The following is a 27,938-nucleotide window of genomic DNA, read 5'->3' as shown; positions in this document are numbered from 1 at the left end:
TGCCTCATTTTTATATTATATCACAAATTAATCATGGGAAAAAAATTTATTACTATCATGCATCGCTCGAGCACTAATCTAGTATACTTTAATTTACTCCTAGTATCACAATGCAAGAGTAGTTAAAAAAAGTTTAATACTTAAATTCAAATCAAAATTGCTGAAAATTCCGAAAATATCAATTTCGAGTGCTTGCTAATGAAGGAGCGAATGGCAAGGGAATAGATGAGAAGGTTGGAGAAAATGGCAAAAATGAAGTAGTACAATAAATTCTTAGTTGTTCCCAATCAGTTAGTAATACTGAAAGTCTTAAAAAAAAAGTTAGTAATGCTGAACAACGATGAAAAAGATTAACAAAAAATTATTTTGTTTTTTTTAGCAAATATCAGGCGGAAAATATAAACAATAAAAATAAATAAATTATTTTTTACAATAAAAAATGATAAAACAATGCTATATTGAAAATGAAAAAACAATTTCTATTTCAAATTTAAGGATTCAAATACAACCATGGTATGTGTAGTCTTTTCCTAAGTAATTTTATAACTTTTTTTTTACAATTTGAAGGATGGGGATGAAAGGTACATAGTGTAGGGTTAAAATCACTTAGTTTTTGTAGCGTAATTGGATAGCTTTTTTTTTTTTTTTTTTTTTTTTTTTTTTTTTTTTTTTTTGGAATCAATACAATTTACTTGCAAGAGATGAAAAAATTAGGTTGAATGAGTGCATATATCCGTCGTCGTAGATGAGATTGATACATGTACAATTTTTATTTCATAAGTGGACATTATAAAATTAATGTAACCTTGGGTTGTGGTAATGATGCAATTTTCAAGGACACTTAATTTAGTGATGCGATTTTACAATTTTTAAGGATGTGGGATGAATAGGTGCGTAGTGTAGGGTTAAGAACTTACCCATTGTTTTTGTTGCATAAGTGGATATCCCTTGATCTAATACAATTCACTTTCAAGAGATTAAATTGATCAACAAATTAGGGTGAAGGAGTGCATACAATTGTCGTCTAGTGATGAGATTGATGCATGTTTAGTTCTTACAATTTTATAGGTGGACATTACAAAATTAGTAAATTCAATAATTGTGCCAGTTTCAAGGATGATCAATCATGACATGTTTTTTGTTTTTAATATGTTAGGTTTAGAATAATTTCACATTGTTCTGTTGCATTATTTGTAGCTTACCTAGCGAAACACACCCTCTACGACTTGAATATCCTTTATGGGGTCATTAATCCGCGATCATGGCTCAAACCATACTATTTGACAATTTGACCCCAGTCCGCACCACGCACCACCAAACCAACTATTCCCAACTTCCCAATCTCACTCTGTACAAAACCAGTGTTGTTGACAAAACCAGAAAAATAAAAATTCAACCACACTAACAAATCATCTCTAATGGTGGAAAGAAGGAAGCCATTGGTGCTTGCTTCCACCAAAGCCCTTCTCAACTCCGTCCTTCAAAACCCCACCTCCGCAACCAGTAGCGCAGGAGATGCCAAGGTTGACGATAATGCCCTCGCTTCCCCTCCATCTCTTCAGCTACAAGCTGGAATTCTTCGGTTTCACAAGGATAAAAATGGAATTCCACCCAGAATTGCTTCTCTTGATGATTCTTCCCTTGTTGGTCTCTCTCTTGCTGACCTTAAACGTCTTGCCATCACTTCAGGCTCTCTGGTATATATTCCTCTTAGTTTTGATTTCTGGGGTTAATTTTTTTTATATTTTATTGAAAATTGTTATGGTTTTAATTTATTATTATTATATTGGTGAATTATAGAAATTCCTAGATTGCTATTTGAAGAGTTGATTGCAAATTGTGGGAAAGTTTTATTTTTGAGTTATGCATTGGACTTTTGAATAACCCCTTGAATGATTGGTTTGGTAGCGCGTCGAAAATGCTAGTAAGCTCACTAGTAAAACTAACACATGAAAGAATTTGGAATGAAATGTGTAGATGGATGGATGTGTTCTAGCCTAGTCATTAAGCTTTTGCTGTAATTGTGAATTATTAAGGTTGGTTGTTGGTTATGTACCAATGTGTTTTTGGTTAAAAATAGGTGATTATCAAGAATATTGAGACCAATGCTTCAAGAATTGGCCAAGTTGTAGTTCTAGATCCCCCTCTTTCCGAGGATGAAGTTTTGCCTGATGCCGGAGAAGGCACTTGTGCCTCTGAGACAATGCTTATATTACCATCTTTGACTTTCCAACAAGGCTACCTCCAGCCTTTGAGAAAGAATGTTGCCTATCTCTCTCCTCTCCTGGCGTTTAATGTGGACCTTCATACGTCGTGCTTGACATCTCTTCTTCGCAATGGAAAGGAGTCTCTAGCAACTATATTTGATGTTGATGAGTGTGTAGAGAAAAGTGGATTAGGGCTCGAGAATTGTTTTGTCAATTTGAGGCTGGAGCCTTGGCCCCATGTGCCACGATATGCATCACATTTAAGAATATCATTTTTGAAGATACCCGAGTGTGGTACCATTGAATCTCTTAGAGGAAAGTCTCCCATTGAAGCTGTGGATCGTCAAGAAATGATTGATTTGGCATTACAAGAATATTTTAATATTGATAGATATCTTGCTAAAGATGATGTGTTCAGTATAAAAATTGACTGGAGTTGCAATTCGATCCTGTGTGTCAGTTGTAGCCTGAGAAAGAAGAATGATGGAGGTGATATTATTTATTTCAAGGTGAACTCCTGTCTTTATTGAGGCCTCTAGTTCAAGTAAATTGAAGATGCGACAGAGTCAAAAGTAACACTGAGTTGGATCTTTATGTCATAGGTTGTTGCCTTGGATCCTCCAGAGAAACCTATTCTTCGTGTTAACCGTAAACACACAGCTCTTGTTCTTGGTGGAAGTGCTGCTGCTGCTTTCCCCCCAGATATGTTGATCGCTGAGCCTGCTGGAATAGCTCCTTTACAGAAAAATACTATAAAGGCCCTGGGTTGCATCCTTACTCCATCTCTATGTCCATCTGTACTTTCATCCAAATTCAGTGTCTCTGTCCTACTGCATGGTTTGGCAGGTCTATCATCTTCTTTATCTCATAAAATTCTATTGTATGTATGCAATCATCAATATAGTTGCATTTTTATCCCCCCCTTCCCCAACCCAATAAAAAATGGGATCTTCTATCATATGACCCTGTGTTATAGGCCTTTCTTAAAAAATATTTATTTTAAACTACCCTTATGTTTGCACCCATTCCTAAGGTAACCTCCGCTCAAAGACCTCATAAAACATAGAATTTTGGGTCACGATGCTACAATGCTTTGATTAAGACTTTCATGGCACTAATCTAAGGTGAAAAAAATGGATTGTTGGGGAGATAGAAATGCGATAAACAAAGCTGTGGTCTTTGAGTTCGAGAAGGGAATGTGTATGATAATTGATTTTGAGCAATTGAGAAATTGATTCAGGTTTTATGTCAATAAAATAAATTCCAGTCAATGCACAATATTGTTATCAAGTTCATTATGTATCAAGAGGATTTACTTCTGTTTCTTTTTAGATAAACTATTCGTAATTTACACTATTCACACACCATTGTTTATTTTGATATATTTTTTTCTGGGTATTAGTAAGGAAATGTGAGGTCTTATTAGGTTCGTTTCAATTTGTACTTTTCAAATATCAAATTTTCTTATAATTATTACATATTGATGATTGAAAATATTAATAATTGAAAATCGAAATGTTTAATCTAAATAAAAGTAAAGGAAGTATATCTTATACATCTTATGAAGTTGAGAAATTATGACAAAATCATGTCGTTCCTTTAGTTAATGCTTGATCGTACAAATAATTGTAACTACTTGCTTCCAATCTGTTAATTTTAACATCATATACAATAAAATTATAAGCTGTTTTAGTTTACTCCTGGTCCAATATATAAATTGTTTTACTGTACCAATGGAATATTAATTTGCATCTCACAAAATCATTTTACCATTATAGGTCACTTTGCAATACCAAAGCAAATTTATACAGTAAAATCTATAATACTTTATATTTGACATGATTCTTAAAGGACTATAGCATGGAGTCATACAGTGGCATATTCATCAATCCCTATTGTGAGATCACTGCTCAAGGAGATGTTAGACGTCAATGAATGCATATTTCATGACTTTCTGTACCAATTGGCAGTGATCTATTTTCAACAAATTTTTTTTCAGTAAAATTATTTTTTCTCTTTCTTTAAAAAGTATGGCCCTTGTTGCAGTAAATAAATTAATATATTATTTTAGTTTGAGGAAGCAGTAGTTCTGTGTTTGATATGCAAGTGAATATTTGATATTATCAAGTATATTGATGTAGATGGACCAGATTTGTGATGGAATTTCAATCCACCTAGGACCATGTTACAAAATAGTGCTGGGAGCTTATTCTGTTGCAATTGCAGGATCTGGAAAGAAGACTGTTGTCAAATATGTTGCTAGCCGACTTGGTCTGCATGTGGTAGAGTACAGCTGTAATGCTTTGATGGAAGGGTCTGAGAAAAAAGCGTCTTCATTACTAACTCAGGCCTTCAGTACAGCTCATAGGTATTCCTAAGGTTGAAACTGTGGCATGAATCAGTCTACTTTGTTATCTTCTGTTACATTGTTATTGACTAGTATTTCTGCCGGTTTGTGCAACCAAAATATAAACTAGGTGCCATAGCGTAGATATGAATTTGTAAGTTCATTTCATTAGAATTTACTATGTATTCTCTGATTAAAAGTTGGTAAATACTTTCCAAATGGCTTTTGCAACGTCTAATTTATATCCATGTATAAATTGAAAAAGTTAAGTAAATGAGTTGAATTTTGATCCTTCACTTTTCTTAGCGTTTCATGACACAAGCTCTTTTTTTTTTTTATATCTATTTTCTGTGATAAAGGCTTGAAGATTTATATTTCATTTCCCCATATTATCGGCTTGAGGTTGTTTTATATGGGAGAGCAGGGATACATCTGATGTCTTGAGTTAATTTTTGCAAAATTTGGATCTTTTTGCAGATACTCTCCAGCTATATTGTTACTGCAGCATTTTGATGTCCTCCGCAATTGGGCATCCAATGAGGGTTCGCAATCTGATCACATTGGTATTATTTCTGAGGTGGCGTCTGTTATAAGGAAATTCACACAGCCGGTTGTCAAGGTTGAGGATGTACCTTTAGAGGAGAAATTGAACTGTGGCCCAGTAAGTAAAAGTTTCTCTGATCGGGGAAGATTTCTGTTTATTGTATTATATATGAGTTGCTGATGTAGAAGGAAGTTTGTGATCAATTTCCTTTTCAGCTCTAGAAATTGAGAATCACTGGCCCTCAGTTTTTGGCCCAGTAAAAATTTAGTGAAACCATAAAATTTGATTGCGATTAATCCAAATAGCCTATGTGTCAAAAGGAAGAAAAGGATTAATATAATACTTTCTTGCTTTATAGAATTTCCACTCCAATTTTAATCAATGCAATGTATTGTTGGATCTGGAAGATTTGTCTAAATCACAACAAAATTGTTTCTTGGAGCAGAAGAATAAGGTGTTAAGAACTTTTGTCAGAGAAGAACCCCTTTTTTGCCTCATTTTTTTCAAATTTAATTTTTTAGTTGAGCAACTGACTTGCTGCCCAAGATTCCCAACAGCCCATCTAATTAGGCATTGAACATGTGATGCCAAAATGCTTAAGGGTTTGTCTGGCCATGCTTCTACAAAACTTCTCTTTCCTAGAAGTAGTTTTGTAGAAACTATTTCTTTAGAAACACTTTTAAGAAACAGATATGTGTGGCCACCTAATTGTAGAAGTACTTCATAGAAACAGAAACAACTTTACTCTGTTTGGCCATTATTTACTCTACAAATTAATTTAGAGGGAGAGAAGTATTATGGACCATTTAATTTAGAAGGAGAGAAGTATTGTGGACCATCGGATTAAAAAAGTAGCGCAGAAGATTGATTTTACCATGGAATTCAGATTCCAAGAGTTGACTGTCTTTTCCTTCCCCCCCCCCCCCCCCCCCCCCCCCCCCCCCTTTTTTTTTTCTCATCATCCTCTTTCTTCCACTCTTTGTATCTAGCCTTCCTATCAGTTTCCGTATGTACCGAACTACCCAACGTGACTCTTTTATTTTAAATGATGAAACCAACACCAAGCATAAAACAGTAGCTATATAAAATAAAAATTCAATTGATAATCTAATCTTCATCATCAAACCGAAATTTGATCGTCATATTTTGTCAGAAACAATAAATTTGTGGGAAATTCTAATAAAATATGATCAAAGTTTTCTTCTGTATGTGAATTGCAAATATGAGTTTCCAAAAGACCAAGATTGCTGCTTTATGATATTAGAATGTCTATTGGAGAAGATGAAAGGTGGCCAGAAGCAAATATTTTTTTTTTTGGAACGTGGCCAGAAGCATATTAATGATGGTCTCATGGTGGTTCGCCATGGAGGAGAGAGAAAGCACAGATTTGTATATGAGGAGAGACTGAGAGACATATCTAGTTGTTTATTATTTGGGGCCATTCTGTTTTTTTTTTTTTTTTTTTTAATTGGGGTTAATATGGTCTGTGTGTAAAAAACTTCTTATGAATTCCACAACTCCCTGAGAAACAGTTTGAGAAGCTTCAATCTGGAGATTTTGTTTCTAGAGCTGTGAGAAATGGTTTTGGTATTCTGCTTCTCTCATTTTACTCCTGTTTGGCCTAGCTTCTATTGGTAACTCAGAGAAACAGCTCTAGAAGCTTGGCCAAACACCCCCTGGCTTTTTTTCGTTTCTTTTTCTTAGCTTAAGAATGGAAAGTAAATCCATATATCTGATTGCACCTTGCATATTTAGCTTGAATTGGCCTCCTAGAAGATGCATAACCTAATTATTGCATTGCTATAGGAGACTGTAGCCTTTACTGCATAAGGGGATTGCTTTTGCCCACCTTTTACCGCTTTTAGGAAGGGTTGCTAGGTTAGTACCGTAGTATGCAACTATGCAATGCCTAGGATACAAAAGCTGCAGGATTATCCACATCAAATGCAAAGCCCAGGTTATACCATCACATGTGCAAACCGAGAATATTACTTTTTGAAATCAACACACTGATATCCCTTAGAAATATATCAAAATACTACATGAATCTATTATAGAGGCCCAGGTTTTCATTCAAGGTACATGTGTCGTTTTCTGATTATTTTCTTAACTACAACATAACCTCTGCAATATACATCAATATGCTTTCAACAGACCTTTTTCTTTGCTGAAACAGTGAAACACTCTCATGTTTATCTCTTTCTAGATACCTCACAATGCCTGTGCTAAAATTATCTTCAGAACCCTGCCAAGGTTGAGCAATCAATCAAATTTCTCTGCTGTAAAGAAATCAGAATATGAGATACAGTGATTCCATTCAGTCTTTTAACACTCCATCTGACTTTCATTAGATGCCAATCCTCCACAATCTCTCATCAATTGCTGTTGCTCTGTTTATCCCACATTAAGAGCCAAAAAATCATAGACCACACATCATTAATTACTAGACATGCGAGTCTTCTGCATTCTTTCTCCGGTGCTTTTAGATATGACTTTCCTCCCTTAACATTGCTGATTTTCCTAATTCTACTTTCTGCAAATGTTTCCTTGCATTCAGATTGAATATAGTGAACCTGAATTGTCCTGATGTCATCAGCTTATAGTAAATTACTTCACAGCCATCAACTAGAAGTACTTCCTATTACCAATGAATTTAAAATTGAAGCTGTTTACTTTATTCTCTTCTATTTCCACTGTTATACAACTATCCAAGTGTAAATAAGTCTTATATAGTCCCTGCTATGCCTTTCCTTCAATTGATGACATCTGAAACCATGGCGTGTTGTTGTACACTGTATTTGGTGTAACTAAATGTATATTTAATGAAAATGGATTGGGGACATTTATTACAAGCCTAAGCCAATTCGCCATCAGGCTGGTTTGATCTGATCTTGTTCTTCATGGACCAACTTTGGCTCTCAACTACTCTTGTCTTTGCCCTGGGCCAGTTCTATAGGCTTCTGAGTTTTACCTGAATCGGATTAGTCCCATACGTAACCAAGCTTGCCATGTTATGTGTCAGTGTTTCTTCTGCTTTGTGAAGTATGTCTGTTTTGTGATCTGTTTGTAACTTGCTGATGCTGCAGTTGCAGAGTGCTGAAAGAATAAGGCGACCCCGGGTTTTGTTGATTGCAGTAACTGAGAGTACGGAAGGCCTGCCACCTACTGTAAGACGCTGCTTTAGCCATGAGCTTAATCTGGAGCCTTTGACTGAAGAAGAAAGAGCTAAAATGCTAACCAAATCATTGCAAAGCATTCCTGAAATCTCTGCTGATGTATGTTTGATGTTCATAATTTTTTTTTCATTATCTCTGCTCTTCATAAGATAGATTCAACGTATAACTAGTAAAGGTTCATCTCTTAGCTGTTAATTTTGTCGCATACATGCAGATGTCAGATTTCTCTCTGTCCTCTCACCCCTTTGCATGGTTCACTTTCTCACCTCCTTTTGACTTTAATTTGACTTAAATTTGGGAGGAGTAAACCTGCAGAGATCTCATTAAAGAAAAAGATATAAAACGTGGAAGGTGAATGTATGATAAAAGGGTTAGGGGGAATGGAAAGTGAGAAACTTCTGAGGCTATGGATCTCTTATTCTTTCTGAGGTCATCTGATTCCATACACCTCAATCAAGGAAAACTCAACATCTTCAAAGGCTAAATGGTGGTATTGGTGGAGGGCTTTTTTAAATAATTTATTAGATAGAAAGATTTTCTATAGAGATGAAGGTAAACATTACGAGTACAAAGTCAAATGGAGGACTAATAATGAGAAAGTGCGATAATCACACTAGACGGCTGACAACAAAGTATTAGATAAAACACCTTTAAGTCTTTCACTATAGACTACAAAGAAGCTAAAAGAAACACAATCCTATGACACCACCCCATTAGCCTTATTACTAAAGATGTGATTATTATGCTCCAACCAAAGCACTTAAATGTAGCCATAGAAATGCTCCTTCACCTTATCTCAAGCAGTGTATTAAAAGTGTGCTTAAGGTGTGCCTAGTCGTTGAGGCGCTAGGTGATTAGGGTAGAGCTTTTTTCACAATAGGCAAGGCGCATATAAAGAGGCACATGAGGCACATCAGAGGCGCACAAGGCACACATGAGGCACACCAGAGGCTCACGAGTCACGATGCACGCATGAGGCGCATCTGTGCAATGCGTCTCACTTAAAGAGGTGCACTGAATCGTGGCAAAGGGGCAGCAGGATCTTTATCGCTTTATTGCGCCTTGAAAGAACTTTTTACTTGTTATTATAACTAGACCACATCTCATCTACTCATCACACCAGAACAGATCATATCTGCAATTGGTTATTGTCAAATATCTGGAATTTCTTATTAAGAAATTATGAAAATTAGATACGTAGAAAATAGAATAAACATTAAGATAGATCTAACAAGACCCTAGTTCATAATGTTTTTTCTTTCAATTTTTATTACTTATTTATTTATTTATTTTTTTAATTGCACCATTTATTTTTTTGGAAAGCTGCATATTAATTGCACAATTTCACAATTTCAAAATACTTCATTCACTTTTTGCTTGTGTTCACACACAAAATACCCTAACTACCCTTGTTCACATTTGCTAACAAATTAACTACCACAATTAACCCAATTTTCCTCTCTTATTTGTTTGTATCACATAGTCAAATTTGACATTCCCAACCTTTACTCTTTTTCTTGAATCTTATGCCTATATCAAATGGTGTGATTAAAAAAAAAAGCACTATTTATTAGCTAACAAATGTGGTCAGAATTTAGTCAAACATAGTGATAAGATCAGACCATACTAGACTAGAAGTTTTTAATTAGACATTTTAGACCTAAAAAAAAAAATCATACCAAAACACCTTATTTCAGGCTAAGAGAACATAGCTTATAGTACATTCTGAAGTTCTTCCAAGATCAAAGTTGACATACATTAACTTGATAAGTTCAAAATTCCCATTTTAAATCAAAAAGGTCTATGTCAACAAACAGCTGCCACTTTTCAGTGAAGAAAGGGCGAGGATCAAACTCATGTATCCTTGTACCACATAATACAGTCATTAAGGGACAAATCTTTTGTTGGCAGTTGCACCTGAAAATTATCAATCGTGATAATCTCTTCTGAAACTCAGTACTGTGATATATAGGAGGGATGTCATGAAGACTGTTAATTAGGCACTTATCTATTACATAGGATGTTATTAGCAACATAACTTATTTTTGGCTTACTCTCTGGTTTGACATTCTATAAATGATGCTATTGTGTTCAATTGTTGTCTGTTAAAGCTGTTGAATTAATATGTTGACTGTATTGGCTGCTGCAGGGTGGCTTAGAGCATGTTGTGAAGGATTTAGTTGCTCAGACATCAGGTTATACACCCAGGGATTTACGTTCACTAATTGCTGATGCTGGAGCCAGCGTGATCCCCAAAGATCTTTTCCTAAGTGATCCTGAGAAGACAGTTGAGAATAAATTGCTATCTAAACCTGTTGGAGAGAATAATAATCAGAATTCAGGGAAAGAAGACTTGTCAAAAGCGTTAGAGCGCTCGAAAAAGAGGAATGCATCTGCATTAGGCGCGCCGAAGGTACCTGTTTGCATTAATGACTATATTTGTCGATAACTTTTTTTTTTTGCTAATGTGTACTGTAGCTATTTCTTATGTTATGAGCTTATGACCATATAGTTAAACCTTTTTTTGGGTATAGCTTGCATGCATATCCCAACGTTGGAGGGGCATCCATGTCAGTACCAACAAGTACTTGATGCTACTTTAGTGTTGGCGCTACATTAAATTTGGGATTCTATAAGCTCGGTTTTTTTAGTTATGTTGGTTTTGTCCATCCTAGATGGTTAGATTGTATTAATGTATGAGTGGTGGAAATAGAGCATGGAGTACTGTGGAGCAATTCAGGAAATATTTATTTATGTTGCTGGAAGGATTAGCTTCACTTCTGTACAGTTTGAAACCATATACTACGTATTATTTATATCACAGCCTTATATTTTTAACTTGGGTGATGGTACATGTAAAAATGCACAGTAAACAGACAGTTTTACCATAAACCAATAACAACTAATATTTTTCCTACCAAGGCAAAGATCTCAGAAGGTTCTAATGTATGCAACCTTACCCCCAAGCAGATAAAGAACTCTAGAGAGACTTTTTAGAGGACCCACAAAACAAAGAAAAATTCAGTCTTGTCTTCTTTTTTTTTTTTTTTTTTTTTTAATCTGTTATAGAATTAAAACAAAAAGATTTAGAGGTATTGAAGCTAATAGTAATAATGGAATTTATTTTAGTCAAAAGGTAATAGTCATATTTGCAACTTGAAAGAGAGTAGAAATAGTGATGATGTAGTGGTGGTGTTGGTGGAAGAAGTAATCCCTTATGCAGTTATGTCTTTCATTGCAATCCTTCTTCTTCGATTAGTTATTGCTTTCACCTTTGGATTCTTCTTGGATCTCCTTTCTAAATTACCTTTTCCCATCTCCTAATTCGGGTGTCATTTACCTTAAGGCTTAGGCATTCACATGGATGCAGCCTACTGATAGGACTAGCCAAAGCCAAAAGTCAGAATCTCAAGTTGGTACTGTTGATGAGGATATTCCCCACCATATTAGGTACCATGAACAAATGTCATTAAGAATGAAGTGACTTAATATGCGGTGGGATTGGCATTTTGTTTGGGACAAGATGCGAGAGAGAAGATATAATTGAGTTGGGCGTCTTAAGGTACCCAAATGTGCTTATTAAGAGACTAGAGTATAAGGTAGATTTGAGTCGTTTGACAAGAGTTGAGAGAAAGGATCAAGCAGTTGTCATGGTCCAATCTTTGAGGATTAGTGTAGCAATTTTCTAACAAGGGTGCCTTATTGTCATGGTCCAAGTGTTTGACTCCGGATTGATCAAGGGTCAGTTGGGGCTTGGCACCCTTATGTGCCAATAGTCTAGTTGTGCTATCCCATCCTCATTTGGGCATTAATTATGTTGTGTACGTTAACTTTCAGCAACCTGCAGTATACTCTTGTTATCTTGTGCTCTTCTCTTTTATTTTATCTCTATCAATTTATACTCTACCTATCTTATTGTGAGTGTGTGTGTGTGTAAAGACACACACACACACACACAAAACTGTATTACTTTCGTAACATTATTAACTATTGCTTCCATTACTTCAAGTTGTACTCTTTATCTTTTAACTGCCATTTAAATAAAATATAACGGTGGATCTATCAAAAACAAGCCACTATGTGAGTCCTGACTACTCAAGGTGGTTACCTAGGTTTGACATCCATGTAGTGCCTGGCTGATAGCAGCAGCTACCATGTGGACATTGTTTTTATTTTAAAGTAATTGAAGAAATTAACACATATCAAAGTTGAAAGTGTAACAATAATATTAGGGGAGTTTTCTTCTTATAGCCTTCTAATGCTTAGCAGTTTGCAAGTGGAACCTTCCACACATATCCTTGATATAACTTCTGTGTATTCTACTTATAGTAGAAAAGTACTCATTGTTCATGGTAATTAGCTTTTGGTTCCGTCTTTACAACAAAGAACAACTTTGTTTGACTATCATTCTTTCACAGGTTCCGAATATTAAATGGGAAGATGTTGGTGGGCTTGAAGATGTGAAGAAAGCAATTCTGGATACTGTTCAGGTTAGTTTGTTTGTATATGCCAATATTACTTTTCCATCACTCTGAAACTGCTGTATTGATTGGTTTGGTTCTTGAAGAATGCGTTTTTTTTTAAAAAAAAAATTATATTGAATTTGGAATGGAAAATTTTCAGATAACTACCTAAAAACTATCCACTTTTGGGGGAAAAAAAAAAAAAAAACTTAAAAACCATCTAATAAGTAGTTTTTACTCTAAGAAAAAGCATAAAGTTTAAATGTTGGAAAAATAAACAAACTTATTAGGTAGTTAAGTTTTTCCAATGGTGGACGAGTTATAAGTAGCTGTTCACAAATTTTCCTTAAAAAAGTTCCATAACCAAAATAAGAAGTGTTTTTTGATCAAAGACATAATAATTACTTCACTTTTATTTAAATTATTTTGGCAAGTAATATCAGGCCATCAGCTGATAAATATGACTTGGATACTTAGACCCAATCCCTACTCCCTTCAAACCTATATTGACATGGCATTATCTGGAAATGTACATGGTATATGTGCCCAATTTGGCAGGAGAATAAGTGGATGCATTTGCCTACCTTATTGGGATTTCATGCCACAGAACCAGGATGCTTTTAGGTTTTTGAAAACTGGGGTTGGGGGGGGGGGGGTATATATTGCATTTCGATGTCCAATATCTCTATCTAACTGTTTCAATACTCCATACAGTTTGTGTCTCATTATTGTCTTTCTTATTACTTGTAGAGTGTGATACGTTTATTAGAATTTGAGTGTCATGGCGAATGATTTGGTTGCCTAATCTTAACTTAAAAGTATCTGAATTTTTTTTGAAAAAATTAATAAGAACAATCCCAACTATTGGGGTTATTCTCATTTTAATGCCAACTATATTTTAATTCAAAATAAACCTATGTAAGGGCCCTTCTCAAAATAATTTTCTTATATTGTTAACCTGTTAAACAGGTCAAAAAGGCTGGTTAGTCAAGTTTGAATATCTAGTTTTTTTTTTTTTTTTTTTTTTTTTTTTTTTTTTTTTTTTTTTAAATTGCCCTTTTAAAAAATTTATCTATACTTCCTCCCTGATATCCCCACTGCATTTGTTCACAATAACCACTGCCGTCACTGCCCACTGCTGTCACAATTGCCGTCCATCTCATCTCATCAACTTCCCATCGACCATACTACTTCACTGGCCTCCTCTTATTCAAGGCCATTACATGATACAATATGAAAAAGTAACAACCCTCTAAAGTGTCGGCATTGTCAAATTGTCTCCTCAATGATATCGGCATAACATCTACATTTGATCTGTGCTAAGATAGCATAGCAATGGTTAAGAGTGGATTAGTTGCAGAGATCAGAAAAACAAGATGAGATATAGAGAATTTGGGGTCTGAGGTTAGAAAATTCAGCTTTTGGAGACACATTTGAGCCTTCCTAACAATTTTGCGGGGATATGAAGCAAGATTTCAAGGATTAGATCTTCTGTTAACTCCCTAAATGGGGAATTTTCATATTTTGGCGTATTCCGTAGTGGATTAAGGATTGCATTCCTCTATTAAAAAAAATCACAAAATCCAACTGTCAAGAACACCAATTTTACACAATTACCCACTAAACTTTCCCACAAAAATTCTTAGCACTACAGAATTGTGTGATTGAAACAACGCTAAGAGAGCATGGCAATGGTTAAGAGTGGATTAGTGGCAGAGTACAGAAAAAAAAGATGAGATATAGCGAATTTGGGGGTCTGATGTTAGGAAATTCAGCTTTTGGAGACACATTTGAGCCTTCTTAACAATTTTGCGGGCATATGAAGCAAGATTTCAAGGATTAGATCTTCTTAACTCCATAGATGGGGAATTTTCATATTTTGGCGTGTTCCGCAGTGGATTAAGGATTGCATTCCTTTATTAATAAAAATCACAAAATCCAAATGTCAAGAAAACCAATTTTACACAATTACTCACTAAAGTTTCTCACAAAATTCTTAGTACTATAGAATTGTGTAATTGAAACAACATTAAATGTAGGAAATTTTGACTTTTGCTACCACTAAAATACACCACTTTTACTTTTCATACCCATTATTTTATTTTATTTTACTACCATTTAGAACAAAAAAATATAGGTTTTGCTATCAAGTAACATATTGCGTTACTATTTCCGTTTTGTGGGGCCCATAATTGACTTCCTTACATTTTTTTTCTTCTCTTTCCTCGAATTTAGTCATAGTCATAAACCCTGTAATCCCCACCTCTTCTCCAGAAGAAAAGCTCAATTTGCCCGCCTACCAATGGTCATCCTCTTCAACTACGACATCGTTTTGACACTCGGATTCTCAGGTGGATGTTCTATACTTCTATTTTGGGTATTCGACCCGAAGCACCAAATTGGCCCGTGAGAGAAGCCGTGATGGGATTGCATTGCTCAAAGAGCGAGCAACATTGAGCTTCCTCCTTTTCTAAGAATGCTGAAAATAAAGCGAAAGGAAAGAGTGATTTGGGATCTCGAAGAGCATATGAAAGATAATCACATTAATAATTTGTGTTGTTTGACTTTGTATATAATTAAAGAGTTTCAAAATCAGGTTTGAAAATCAAGGGATTGGTTTTTGATGAAGAATTAGATGATGGGGTTGTTAGCAAAATTCAAAGGGAGATGATATCTTCATCTATTTGGTTATTTGGGGAAGTTTTTGCTTAACTCCAGGATTTAATGCTGCATAATATGCTTCTTACCTCGAATTTTACCATATTTTCTATTGAATCATTTCTCTTTTTTAAAAATACTCTGAAGATTTTTAACTAAGCACTAGGACAATTGTAATTTGCAAAATCAGGGGTAGTGTATTTGGAAAATATGGAGGAAAAAGAAAATAATTTTTGGATTTCTATAGTGGAAGAAGCTAATGAGATTGGAGGATATGTGAAGAATAAAGTATTAGGATTTGTAATTAATCAAAATTATCTTAAAGGTGATGTTAAAGAAGATAATGCTGATGATGATAAGAAGGTCGAATGCATTTCGCTGGTGGGAGTGCGGATGATTATGGGTGGGGGTTGCTGCAGAAGAGGTAGGGGTTTGATGGAGTTGCTGGGTTGTATGAAGGGGTGGGGGTTTATGACCATGGTTCGAAAACTCGACCGTTACGTCGCGAATCGGGCGAGACGTAACGGATTTCCAAGTTGTCGTTTCGATATTTACCGATTCAGCGCGCCGCTTTTCAAAACCCCGCGATAACGGCCGATACGGCCGTTTTTTAAAGGAACTCGGCCGCATCAAGCGTTACCGGCTGAATTCGAAGAAATAAATCCAAAATTTAAGCTTGTTGACCACTCTTCGGCGAGGGTTTATGCTTCTCCATGAAAACCGATCAGTTTCTCGGTATCCACGGTTTTGAATAAAAAGGTTTTTGTAAAAAAAGCAATTAATAGGGTAGTTGGGTATGACTTCATGACAGCTGGAAGTTACCACTTTAATTTTTACTTACTGAATTTTCTACCTGACCACATGACCCCACCATCTTTTCTATTCCCCTCTTCTTTTTTCATATCTCACGTGACCACTAGTCCCCATTCCCCACCCCTTATTTCCACCTTTTCAATTAACCTTTTTTTTTTAATTAACCCCCCTTTTTCAATTTTATAATACTTGAAGTCTTAAAGAGCATACAACTATACAAGATACAATTACGAAATAAGCATGAGTAAGATTTTTAAAAATTACGAGAAAAAAACATCAAAACTTAAATTTTAAAAAAATTCTTGCGTGACAACCGCGATGCGGTCCGCGATCAATGCATCAATTCCGTTACCGAATCACTGTGACCGTTTCCGCGATCGCGACCGAAACCGCATTTTCAAACCATGTTTATGACTAATTCTGGGAGAGAGAGGAAGACAATGTAAGGAAGTTAATTGAGTGTGCCCCTCAAAACGGAAATAGTAACATAATATGTTAACAGTAGCAAAACCTTTATTTTTTGGTTTTGGATGGTACTAAAATAAAATAAATTTTTTAATGGGTAGCAGAAATCAAAGTGGTGTATTTTAGTGGTAACAAAAGTCAAAATTTCCTTAAATGTATAAAAGAAGAATTATGTATAGTTATGGTAAAAATATGCAAAAAAAATTATACATCGAATAAAATGATCAAGAAAAAAAAAAAAAAAAAAAAAACCCTTTGGGAATGCCAAACTACTGGAGCAAAAAAATTGATGGGTTTTGGTGGTGGAATTTGGGATGGTGGTGGTGTATTGTTGGGGTTGACCTCACTGATATAAGCACATTAGGAGGGAGAAGTTAAGAGGTGGTGATGAACTTTAGCTTGAAATGACTTAATTGAGAGGTAGTAGAAGAGGTGAGAGAAGTTGGGTGATGGGTATGGTGGTTGGTGGCTAAGGTGGAGTAGGGGTGGTCATGTAAGGTGGACAGAGGAAGGAGAATGGGATGGAGAGGAAGAGTAACTAGTTGCAAGTCATTTTATTTGTTTTGAGAAGGGTCCTTGCATAAATGGGTAAGGCTGAGCACGGATCGAATATCCAAAAAATCAATTATTTGATATCCATATCTGATACGAAAATTTTCAGATATTCGAAATTTTGGATCGGAGTACCTTTTAACATTAATGGAAAAATTGATTTTTTGAACAATTAAATCCCATAAAATCATAATCAATTATCAAATAACCCACAATAATGTATGACTAATTACATACATAAAGAATCTTTTAAAACAAAATGAAGAAAATAATTGAAAGAAAGTATAAAAGTGTTCCAATGGTTGATACAAACTCAGCGATGACAGTGGGTTTGGTGACCCGTAAAGGTTGAGCCGGCCGGTGGAGGTAGGTTAGCATGAGCTGTTGGAGGAGATATGATACACTAAGAGAGCCCAGTAAGCTAGGTGAGTTGGTGGTCGGTGCCGGTGAAGGAGATATGAGGGTATGAGATTGCAAATTGAAATTTTGAGATGATAAGTGGAGAGAGAAAGTTATTGAGGAGAGAGAAAGTTGGAGAGGAAGTTAGAGAGGAGAGAGAAAGTGACAGGAGAGAGAATGAGAAATTGAGATTTGAGAAAGAGAGGTAGGGTGGGGTAGGTTAAAGAAAAAGAATATAGGGTTTGGTGTATTTCACTATTTTGTACTGTACTCCGTAAGAAATAATGAAATTAATGTTTTTTTTTTTTTTTCGGATATCTGAAATCCAAGAGTTGGATAGGATATCAATAATTTTCGGATCGGATGCGGATCGGATCTTGGATTTTAGTTTTGCTCAGCCCTATAAATGGGATTAATCCAAGTTAAAAGATAGTTGGGATTAAAATGAGAAGAACGCTATAAGTTTGGATTATTCTTGTTAATTTTTCAAAAAGTTTTTAAAGAATCACTAATAGTGTATATTGTCATTACTAAATCGTTTTTGCATGTGGTTGATTTTAGTTTGTATTGGCTTGCTTTGACGGCGTTGGGGCAAGAAATTGCCAAAAAGCTATTGACACCCTATCGCATGGGGTTATTGTCTTTATCTACAAGTAATCTTAATGGAATTACCAATAAGCAGTTAAAGGAAAAGAAGCAATAAAAAAGTTGAACCAAACAAGAGATTTTATACATTCAACTCTAAGAAGCACACACAAACATTGTATAATATGTTCAGGGTAATTGTTAGACTTCATGACAGAAGTAAGGTTAACTTCGTCATTCTCATTACAAATGGAGAAGAAGATCAGAGATCTTAATATGTGGAAATTGTAAGCTAAGACTAATGTAATCTAGCCTAGAGGCTAAAGACTAAGAGCAACTAGTACTTATATCTTATATCTATGTTTGATATTTTGATTGATATTCTTTGCTGTTTGTTGCCTTCTTCTACTTATACTACTTAGACAAAGTAGTTTGATGGTTATTTATTCTCCCTGCTTTTATTATAAGTGAATAACTATTTCCACTATTCTTTTGTAATTTCCATATTTTCTCCTCCGAAAAATTGCCTTTGGATTGTTTATAATAGTTGAAAATAACTTCACTTTTTCCAGTTGCTTTCTGGCCCCAGAATTGAACAATGGACTATGAAGTCTGTGACTTGTTGGGTTTGATTTTGCTAATGGTATAGGCCTACTTTTATTAAAGAGTATGAGCTGGCCAGATTAAAAAAATGGGTGTAACAGACGGGTATGTTTGTAATGAGTATGATTATTGTTATTATGGTGCGTATGCATGTGTAGTTGAAGTCATTGGGGTTGAGTTGAGTGAGTATTAATTTAGAAGTCAGCAAAAATAGTGAAAAAAGAAGAATAACAATCACTTGTGGTCTAATTGACCCTTGGGGCTTGATTGATGTACTTTTATAGCTTTCCATTGCTACTTTATTATTAGGAAATTTTGAATTTTAACACCACAAAAAAACACAAAAATGGTTTTTAACACTACAAAAAAAAAAAAAAAAAAAAAAAAAAAAAAAAAAAAAAAACACTTTTATTTTAACACCACAAAAAGTTCACAAAATTGGATATTACTACCACTTACCAGTCAAAATATTCGTTAAGTGAGGTCCATTATGCCACGTGTCGCTATATTATTAGTATAAAAAAAAAGAAAAATTAAAAATTAAAAAAAAAAAACCAAAAACCCTAAAACTAACCGAACCACCCCAGCCCCACCGCCGGCAGTGCGCCACCACCACAACCCTACCACCGGCAATGCGCGCTCGTTCCCGGCCAGCCACCGGAAAATCCCCTTTTCTCCCACGAACTCCCTCGAAATCGGCCGGAGGTGATGAACTCCCTAAAATTCGCCACCAAAAACGACCACTAATGGTCGAAATCGGCCGATCTAAGGCTTGGGTGGTCGGTTTCGACCCAAAGTCGGTCAAGACCGTTAGTGGCGTTTTTGGTGGCCGTTTGTGGGGCGTTCGTAAATCGGCTGGCCTTTTTTGGTGGCCATTTGGGGGAGGTTGCCGGGTTTAGGGTGGGGGAAAGGGAGGGGGAGGAATTTCCGGTCTCTGGGGCTGGGATAGGGGGTGTCGGAGGTGGGGGCAGAGGTGGTCGGTGGTGGGGTTGTGGTGGCTGGGGTTAGCCGTTGGGGTTTTTTTTTTTTTTAACCAATTATATGCCAACATGTGGCATAATAGACCCCACTAACGGATTCTGTCTAGAAACCTGGTAAGTGGTGGTAAAAGCTAATTTTGTGAACTTTTAGTGGTGTTAAAATAAAAGTTTTTTTTTTTTATTTTTTATTTTATTTTATTTTATTTTATTTTTTTTTTTTTTTTTTTTTTGTAGTGTTGAAAACCATTTTTGTGTTTTTTTTTTTTGTGGTGTTAAAATTCAAAATTTCCTTATTATTATATATCTAAATTTTAAAAGCTTTTTAGCCATGCTTCCATGCTCTTGCTTTATTTTTTCCTATATTAGATCCAAGGGTACATAATTACATATTAGAGTCTATACTCTATAATTATCGATTGCGGGCTACTTATGTTATGATTTTGTGCCTAGCTTTAATTTATGAGTACTAAATTAGAATGGAAATACTACAATTATGTCAATGTTGTCAATATTATTTTATGTGTGGCTGACTCTAGATTGTTTTGTTTGCTCTAGTTGGGTTGGCTGGATGGAGTGTGACTATTGGTTATAGTGTTATAACTGTTGCAATGGTGTGCTTGTATGTGTTTTTATAATCATTGGGAATTAGAGTCTACAAATTTCTGGCTTGATGATAGTTTAAAATTTTTTTTAGGGTTGAGTTGGTTTGGAAGATATTTCTCAATTTTTGTTGTGATCCTTCTTCATGAAGGCTTTTGCATTTTTCTAGAGGTTTATTATAGGCCCTGTTTGGTTCACTTTATTGGCACTTATTTCTGGTAAAAAAATTAGACTATGTTATGTCGAGACAAGGGTTAATAAGGTCAAATAAGATATGTTTAGGAAAAATAAGTTGATATGGGTTTATAAGGGCTACCAAAGGTCTATTAGAACTAAGGGTGTGTTTGGTATAAACACCGTGGGTGGAATGGAAAGAATTTGAATAAATAGGGGAAAGGATAATGATAAATGTAAGTATGTAACCTTTACTATATGTTTGGTATCCTAATGGAATGAAAATAATTTGAGTAGATTGTGATTGAGTAAGGAAACATATTTTGTTTTCAGTAGTTTGCCAAGGGTAACAAATTGGGAGATTTTGTTACCCTGCGAAACGGCATTTGTTACTTTAACTCATACCAAACAGCTAGAATGGAAACACTTATTTGAATCCGTTTCCTACATCTAAAATTACTATACCAAACGCCCCTTGATTTATAATAAGATCTGATAAGTTCTCTTAAGTTCAGATTCGTTATGTGATAATGTTCTAAGTTCTGATAAGTGAAAATTAGGTGAATAATATGCACCCTTAGTCGTGTCTTGATGGTCTTATTACATTTTTGTTTATCGTGTTCATTGGTTTTCTAGTTCTAATTGTTGATTTGGTGCTAAACATTTGGATACTTCTCCTGGTGTTAAGTATTTCTGTGATGCAGTTGTTGTGGTGGACAATTTGCTACTACTGTGTGTGCTTGAAAACCTTGAATTTGTAGGTGCTGGGCAGCATTTGGCATAATTATGGTCTTAACTTTAAATTCAAGGGGTGGCAAATTTAAGAATTTATGCAAAGCTCATATGGTGTTTTAGGCTTTGGCTTCAGCATTTTTGGTCTCATTGCTTACTAGGTGTCATGAGCCTTAGAGCATTCACTGTTATTGGTTTGCTTGACGTTGTTCTTGGTTGGAAGTTTGCTAACTTGCATTATTTGTTTATAGCTACCTCTCTTACACAAGGATTTGTTTTCATATGGGTTGCGTAAACGTTCTGGGGTTCTTCTTTATGGTCCTCCAGGCACTGGAAAGGTAAATGCTTAAATTTTGTTTTTTCTTCATGAAATCATGAGCATATAGTTTATATCTTTTGATTGTGTTTTCACGACTAAACTCAGACTCTGTTGGCAAAAGCTGTAGCGACAGAATGCTCTCTAAATTTCCTAAGTGTAAAAGGACCTGAATTAATCAATATGTACATAGGGGAGTCTGAGAAAAATGTGCGAGACATATTTCAAAAGGTGAAGTGCTGTAACCTTGTACCTCTGTTTTATGTTGCTTGTTTGAATCAATAAGTGAACTTGATCGTGTGGCAGGCTAGGTCAGCACGCCCATGTGTCATTTTTTTCGATGAACTTGATTCACTTGCCCCAGCTCGAGGTGCTTCCGGTGATTCTGGGGGAGTTATGGACAGAGTTGTTTCTCAGGTGAGGAATTGGACAAAGTTCGATTGTAAGTTGTAGCTAATGCTGATTAGCTCTTAGTTTGACACGACATTAATTACAAAATATGTTTGTTTGTGCTAGATGCTAGCTGAGATTGATGGCCTCAGTGATTCCACCCAGGTTCCTTTCACATCTTACATATCATGACTATCTATGTTTTTTCAATTCTCAAGTTGTAAAGTCTTTTCTTTGTTATGCTCCAAGTCTAATGTTATTATTTCCCTTTGCATTCTGTTTCACAAGGACTTGTTTGTAATTGGGGCAAGCAATCGTCCTGATCTTATTGACCCAGCACTCCTGAGGCCTGGCCGATTTGACAAGCTTCTCTTTGTTGGGGTTAATTCTGATCCATCTTATAGAGAGCGGTTAGTGGGCCATATTTTTTACTCGTATTGTTATCATTATTTTTCTTGCATTATCAGTTTATCACTGAATATTCCATTATTCCATCATGCAGAGTCCTTACAGCACTCACCCGGAAGTTTCAACTGCATGAAGATGTCTCTCTTTACTCAATTGCAAAAAGATGCCCGCCAAATTTTACTGGTGCAGATATGTATGCCTTGTGTGCAGATGCTTGGTTTCATGCTGCAAAACGGCAGGTAGATGATGCGTTGTAGTTTACTCTGGTGGACTGTTTTTTGGAAACTTTACAATGTGGCTTGTTCTAGCCTTCTGAGTGGGTTCAGGGTAGATGCTTAGATTGCTATCAATTTCTTATTCTTCTCTTTGCAGGTCTTAAGTTCAGCTTCAGATCCAACCAGTGACAATAGCCAAATGGACTCCATTGCTGTGGAATATGAGGATTTCATTAAGGTAGGAGATACGTCCACAGTATAAGTTTTCATAATGGAAATAAAGATATTTTAGATAGCTGCATTGAAGTTCAAAAACTATGCTCCTAACTCTGCTTTGACTTAACAAAGGCTTTGTTATTTGATCTTGAATTTTTTTATTTTTATTTTTATTTTTTTATTATTTTTTTTTAAAATGGGGGATATGACATCTAAAGTACCACTTGCATGTTTTATATTGAATCGCTTAAGGGCTAGGCTATCAAATGGCTGTAACAACTAACAAGAAGCTGCTTTTAAAAACCAGTGTCCACTTACAAACATTAGATATTCTCTTCAAGTTTGAAGAGTAGGACTGCCTCGTCCACCTGTCACCACATAACATTTCGGGGAAGGTGGTAGCTGCTGGAAAACAGAGTACCCTATCGAGAAAAATCTGCCATACCACCTCCAAAGCTAACCTGGGACCCAAAATGTTTGGAAGATGGGACTTTTGGACATTTTGGTGAGGTAGGTTGATGAATGGAACCACAAACTCAGGGAATGGCAGCATGTTTTAGGAGGATGTGTTGGAATAAAAGTCCTTCATGTTTGATAAACCTCCAAGTTTATTTTTCTTTTGAAAATTATAATTGCCCCTCGGCTTTTTAGCAATTAACTTCTAAGGATACACAACCTCTACCTCGTTGGCGTAGTACAAAGAGATACATGAAGAACATTGTGATCATTGACCAAAACAAAAAATGTGTTTTGTATTTTCTAAGAAAGAGTGATAAAATTTTCTGTTTTCTGCTGTCATATATAGAGAGGAACTAATGAGATCCAATACGGTAGATAATCAACCCAACTTGTAATTTCTAATTAGGGAGTAATGGCTAATTAAATGGAGGCAAGAATCAGTGAAAATCATGACACGATATAAAGTTCATTAGCGAACAAGTTAGTCTAAGATATTATAATAGCATAAGTAAACACCCACCAATGCACTGAACCACACGCCCGAGCCCACCCATGGCCGTTTACGTGCATGATTTTTTTTTTTTTTTTTTTTTTTTTTGTAAAAAAGTAACATACATGGGGTAGATTAGGAGTATGCGTGCATGATTGGTAGAGCCTACTTTTTACTTTTTTTTTGAGAGCAGCGTACTTTTTACTATTTTAATCAAGGGTTACAAGGAAGTTGAAATTGACATATGTAATGTGGGTAAAAGACTAAAAGCTTTGTATGTTGTCTATATGGGGCAATTGTTTCTTTTGAAGCAAAATAAACTAGGAATTCTATCAAAGAATGAAGACTTAATTCCTGCATTCCCCCAACATGATTCAAGCCTTTGTAGAAAATTAGTGCTATAGTTAGCATATGGAATGAGTCTAAAGCCTATTATGGAGTAATTGATTTCCATCTTAGGAATGTCTAAATTCACAGGGTCAAACCAAATCACATAACAGACTCAATTTTGCATACTACTACTATTCTTATTGATAGAGTGACGTATTTATAACCTATTGAAATGGTCTAAGCCAGTACAAAGTTGATAAACTTATCTATGTGAACGTGGATGACTGGATGTTACAACTAATATCCTATGAGTGTCCTTATGCTTGGGACCTCTAAATTGTTCATGTCCTGGAAAATGGTGGGCAATAAACTACAAATTGTGAGAACACATCTTGATTTGAGAAAGTTTAGTGTGCTAATGTGTTTTACTAATATCATGAAAGGTTTAAGGAGAAATCCACCTAACATGAATGTAAGACATGCGTACAAATCCGTTGCTCAGAATTCTTTGCGTGTCAAATCCTTTGTTCTATTGAATCGTGTAGGGGGGGATATTGGAGTTTAGTCCTTGCTCATTTTTGTAGGTTATTTTCTTCAAACAAACCAAATCCCCACAAAGATAAAAATACAAAGCTTTAATTTTTATACTCCCTCTGTCCCATAATATAGTTCATGTTTGTGTTTTTTCACGGTATTTATGAAATAGGAGGAGAAAGTGTATGAAATACATTCATAAAAGTGAAAAGTACAATCATAGACAAAAGTTAGAGAGATAAAGTGGAAAAAAGTACAAGATATGTGCAAAATTCAAGGGTAAATTAGAAGTACAATGAATAAAGTTAAAAAAGTGAGGGTATAATGGTCTTTATATACCATCCAAAAATTGAAACAGGAACAACATTTTAAATCTCCAAAATAGGAAAATAGGAACTATATTATGGGACGGAGGGAGTACATACCAACTTCTTCCTTAATCCTTAATTAGAAGACTAGAGGTATGCTCTATCAACCATGCAAATGTTCTCGGGCTTATGTAAAGTGTGTTCACGTGTGTAGGCGTTCACTTTTTGACCACTCATCAATTAGGTTTTGGTCACTATCTGTTCAGTTATTGTGTTAAGTTAACTTAATATTTCACACTGATTTATTGGTTATTGAAGATTATACTGTTCCATAATCTTCATTGATTCTACCTCCATTTAATTTGCCATTTCTCCCTGATTAAAGGATGGGTTGGTTACTATCCATGTTCAATCTCATTGGTTCCTAAACATCTTTATATGTGGGGAAGTGGTTTTGGCATTTTCTTCTGGGCATAGAGTGATTTGGAATTATTGAGTAGGTATGGTGCTATGGTCTTCAATAAAATGCCTAGGATGTGTTCAGGTTTCAGGTTCTACATACTAGTCCCTGGAAATTTGTTTCACATATATCGCTTTTTACTCTCTTGGTCGTATGCAAGGTACATAATGGAGAGAATTATATTTATGTTGGAGGGTGCTTGTGTTGGGGAGCAGCCTTTTAGTATCATTTCCTCTCCCTATAGGTTGTGCACTTGACTTCATACTCCACTTATTTTATTTGAGTGAGTATTGGTGATATTTTTCTTGTAATTTTTAATTTGGCGGGAACCCTCATGATAGGGAGTTTGGGACCTACTAGTTAAAAATCATTGCAATCGTTTCTTTGTTAGACTCAGTGCTTAGAGAGTTTGGCTGACTGAATGTTCAGGATCTTTTACCTGTCATTTATTCTACATGTACCTTAATAGCCAAATCTCAATCCTTTTCAGTAGTTAAATGAACATATATATATGGTACTGCAGAGAAGGCTGGGGTTAAAACTTTTGTCTGAGTTGCTGAAATTCTTGGTTGGGTTAACTTAACCTTGTGATTTTGCATTCTTGAAAACCACACTAGCCTATATCCCCTCACGTGTTCTATATGTCTTGCTACTGAGGAGACATGGAATCATTTGACTTTGTATGTCACATGCCGATGATTCTTTGGCATTGGGCATCCCATTTTACTCTTCAGGATCTTTTACAGCAGTATAAGAAATTTCAGAAGATAAAAAAGGCATTAGATTCCACAGCAGGTTGCTTTTTGTTTCCATGGTGTGGTTGCTCGGAGAAGAATGATACTCCCAATTTTTTTTTTTTGGTTCCACTTGATTGTTTGCCAACAAAAAAACTTTGATCAATAATATATTTAATGGTGAAAGTGAGTTTTGTGAAAAATAAAAAAGGTAACAGTGAAGTAATTTTAAAAAAATCAGGGGGAAGTATGATTTTCCATGGCTGGGAGTCTTCTTTGGGTTACTTTGTTGAAGCGAGTGGTGTATCTAGCTTCCCTTTTGGGCTCTGCTCATGAAGGCATTTCTTGAAATCTCTTTTTGATGCATTGTGAGATTGAACTTTGAAGTACTTTTTCCCTTTTGCCTTGACATAGATTTCTGGTCCCAAAATTTTCATTTCTTATTCTCGTACTATATGAATTTGTTTTCTTATCATATTATATTTATTTTATTTTATAAAAATTGCTATTTCATCACATTTCATATCATGTGCCATTTGCTTGAAGACTTGCAGAATTTTATTATGTAATAAATATTACATACGTACTTTCTTTGTCAACATTGCTTATAGTTTGAGCAGAATGATTTCTTAATGTTTCCAGATCATGTTGGACGAGGAAAAACATGAACGTTCCTTGATATCTCTACTCTTTTTCCTCTCCAATAGTTGACACTGAAATGCTATAGAATAATGATTTACAAAGTAGTAATTAAAAGATTTTATGAGCAAATAAACTATTAGGGATGGATACATTACAACCATATCCCAAACTCATCTCAAATCTAACCCCCCCCCCCCCCCCCCCCCCCCCCCTCCTCTTGTATTTTTGAGCTACCTCTTCTCTGAATGTCAATCTTACTGCTAACCTTAATTATGGCCTTAGTTTTTGAAAAGAAAATCAAGACCATTTTATTAGATTCTAGTATTGCATGTATGTGGTAGGTTTGTGAGTTTTCTCTTTTGCTCTCTTGCCTTTTTAAGTTGTAAGTTTTGCCACTTATTGTTTTTATATAGCCCGAAGGATATTATTGAGGAGAAGGGGAAGGTGAAAATTAGATTTTCATTGAACATCTTTGTATGTCATTCTGAGCTAATTGATTAAACTGAGTCTGCTGTCTGTTTGTATGGCCTTTCATTACTTTGGCAGGTCTTAGCAGAATTACCTCCATCTCTCTCCCTAGCAGAGCTTCGGAAGTACGAGATGCTGCGGGATCAATTTGGAGGAGGTTCAAACTGACAACTTGGTAAATTTGGGAAAGTGCTCAGGCATTTAGCCTAAAAACAAGGATGTTTCAACCTTCTTTGGGGGTTAATGATCAAGGATGATGTTACATCTTGCGGATAGCCATTAAGAGCATGCACTTCCCCCCTTCTGATTTTCTCCCTTTCTTGCTCTCTTAATGTTATGTTGAGGACTATTTCATTCTTTTGTAGGCTGTTTTATTCTTTTCAACATGAAGTACAAATAATGTGTATTTGAGTGTGATTCCATATACTAGAGCATATGTATAGGAATAACAATCAGGTCGAATGCATTTTTCTTAAACATTGTTTTGTTTGGGAGAAATATGAAGAATATAGTTTTTTGGTCTTCCTTTTCTCTTGTTATATGCTCTCTCTTACTCTCTCTTTGTTTCTTTTCTTTCCTTTTTTCTTGAGCGTCAAGGACATTCTATTACACAATGCTTACAAGTGCAAGACCTAAGGTTTGTCGATAAAGCCTTATCAGCAGACATTTG

At 35.4% G+C, this 27,938-nt stretch overlaps 1 protein-coding gene across 2 annotated transcripts; it reads left to right on the top strand.

Moving 5' to 3' along the window:
• Positions 1-1,347: 1,347 nt before the first annotated feature.
• LOC145579392 (peroxisomal ATPase PEX6-like) lies at positions 1,348-27,792 on the top strand. 2 transcript variants are annotated; one of them, XM_081636635.1, is made up of 16 exons: positions 1,348-1,697; positions 2,081-2,716; positions 2,810-3,053; positions 4,434-4,575; positions 5,032-5,215; positions 8,185-8,373; positions 10,424-10,687; positions 12,693-12,764; positions 21,550-21,636; positions 21,723-21,845; positions 21,921-22,031; positions 22,131-22,169; positions 22,293-22,414; positions 22,507-22,651; positions 22,785-22,865; positions 27,347-27,792. In XM_081636635.1, the coding sequence occupies exons 1-16, from the start codon at positions 1,419-1,421 to the stop codon at positions 27,434-27,436; spliced, it is 2,808 nt and encodes a 935-aa protein (XP_081492761.1). In that variant the 5' UTR covers positions 1,348-1,418; the 3' UTR covers positions 27,437-27,792. The 2 variants fall into 2 exon arrangements, with proteins under 2 accessions (XP_081492761.1, XP_081492762.1); XM_081636636.1 differs by lacking the exon at positions 12,693-12,764.
• The last annotated feature ends 146 nt before the right edge of the window (positions 27,793-27,938 follow it).

The sequence above is a fragment of the Chenopodium album genome, chromosome 14 (genome assembly GCF_948465745.1).
Source record: "Chenopodium album chromosome 14, dcCheAlbu1.1, whole genome shotgun sequence".
NCBI lineage: Eukaryota > Viridiplantae > Streptophyta > Magnoliopsida > Caryophyllales > Amaranthaceae > Chenopodium > Chenopodium album.
Note: the sequence above shows the minus strand (reverse complement) of the source record. Positions and strands in the feature narration are given on the sequence as shown.

Bases quoted from the DNA above. Each gene is read 5' to 3' on its own strand.
- LOC145579392 (XM_081636635.1), top strand. From the start codon at position 1,419: ATGGTGGAAAGAAGGAAGCCATTGGTGCTTGCTTCCACCAAAGCCCTT. The intron at 12,765-21,549 runs GTTAGTTTGTTT...ATTTGTTTATAG, and splicing joins CAATTCTGGATACTGTTCAG to CTACCTCTCTTACACAAGGA. The intron at 22,866-27,346 runs GTAGGAGATACG...TTACTTTGGCAG, and splicing joins AATATGAGGATTTCATTAAG to GTCTTAGCAGAATTACCTCC.